Source organism: Quercus lobata, chromosome 6, assembly GCF_001633185.2.
Source record: "Quercus lobata isolate SW786 chromosome 6, ValleyOak3.0 Primary Assembly, whole genome shotgun sequence".
In the NCBI taxonomy this organism is placed as follows: Eukaryota; Viridiplantae; Streptophyta; class Magnoliopsida; order Fagales; family Fagaceae; genus Quercus; species Quercus lobata.
The window spans coordinates 4,898,886-4,900,264 of NC_044909.1; the positions used below are offsets into that span (position 1 = coordinate 4,898,886).

At 45.8% G+C, this 1,379-nt stretch overlaps 1 protein-coding gene across 1 annotated transcript; it reads right to left on the reverse strand.

Moving 5' to 3' along the window:
* Positions 1-472: 472 nt before the first annotated feature.
* Positions 473-922, reverse strand: LOC115949707. The gene has a single exon (XM_031066994.1). It carries the CDS (start codon positions 920-922, stop codon positions 473-475), a length of 450 nt encoding a protein of 149 aa, XP_030922854.1.
* Between the last annotated feature and the right edge of the window lie 457 nt (positions 923-1,379).

Sequence of the window (1,379 nt, forward strand, 5' to 3'; positions counted from 1 at the left end):
CCTCGGTTGGTAGCCAAGCTACTGACATCACCTTAGAGGGATGAGAACCAATCTTCCCAGGTGTAACAAAGATTACATTAATTGTGCCTAATGGGGGCCTTGAAGAAGCGTTCCCCTGAACCCCTGACCTTGATTGGTCTCCCTGCGCGTTGGGTCTATACAAAAACTACTGTAACCTTCCTTCTCTAACCAGTTGCTCCAGATGGTTCCAGAGAGTTCTGCAGTCCTCAGTGGTATGCCCTCGCTCCTGGTGGTATTGACAATGAAGGCTCTGATTATGCCTTAAGGGGTCTTCACTCATCTTGTTCGGCCATTTGAAGTATGGCTCGTTCTTGATCTTCTTCAAAACTTGATGCACCAGTTCTCGGAACACAATGTTAACCACTTGAGGAGCTGTAGGCCCAGACTGCCCAGCAAAATCCCTCCGTAGTCTGTTATTGTTGTAGCGGTCTGACCTGAAATCCTTCCTTTCTTAAGGGATAACCTTACCCTTTCCCTTGCCTTGCAATTGGTCCTCGTTAACCCTCTTATATTTATCAATTTGATCCATGAGCTGGCATACACTAGTAACAGGTTTCCTAGTCAAAGACTTCCTTAAGTCATGCTCGGTAGGTAGGCCAACCTTGAAAATCCTGATGGCCATGTCATCAAAGTCACCATCTATCTCAATGAACATTTCCCAGTATCTGTCCGAATATGTTTTTAGGGTCTCCCCTTCTCTCATGGATAGGAACAACAAGGAATTTAAGGGTCGAGGAGCCCTACTGCACGTAATAAAGCGGGATCCAAATGCTTGAGTAAGTTCCTTGAATGAATCAATGGAATCTGCACCCAGATCATCAAACCACCTCACTGCCACAGGCCCCAAGCTGGATGGGAATGCCTTACAAATCAAGGCCTCGTTCTTGGAGTGCACAACCATTCTCTGATTGAAGTGGCTAACGTGTTCTACCGGGTCTGTTCAACCATTGTACATGGTGAGCGTGGGCTGAGTGAACCGTTGAGGAAGTCTCCCTCCCTCAATCTTGCTCGTGAAATGTGATCTAGAAATTTGGTTGAGTACTCTACTCATAACATCATTTCTCAGGCCTTTCGAAGATGAATTTCTGTTTCTGCACTCATGATGATAGTCTTCATCATATGAGAAAGATTCACTAGGAGGAGTCATTGATCTATGCCTATAGTTGCCATCCTCTTCACCACCAAAAGAGAAGTTAAAATTGGAAGGAGCTCGCTTTCACCATTTGTGGCGTAAGCTTCTCTTCAAGCGATTAATCTCCAGCTGCATGGCTTTGGTATCTTTCTCATGAGAGAGGTGACTACCACCCCAAGAATGGCTCCTACTAGTATGGGTAGTATGCACACTCCCTTCCTGGTCC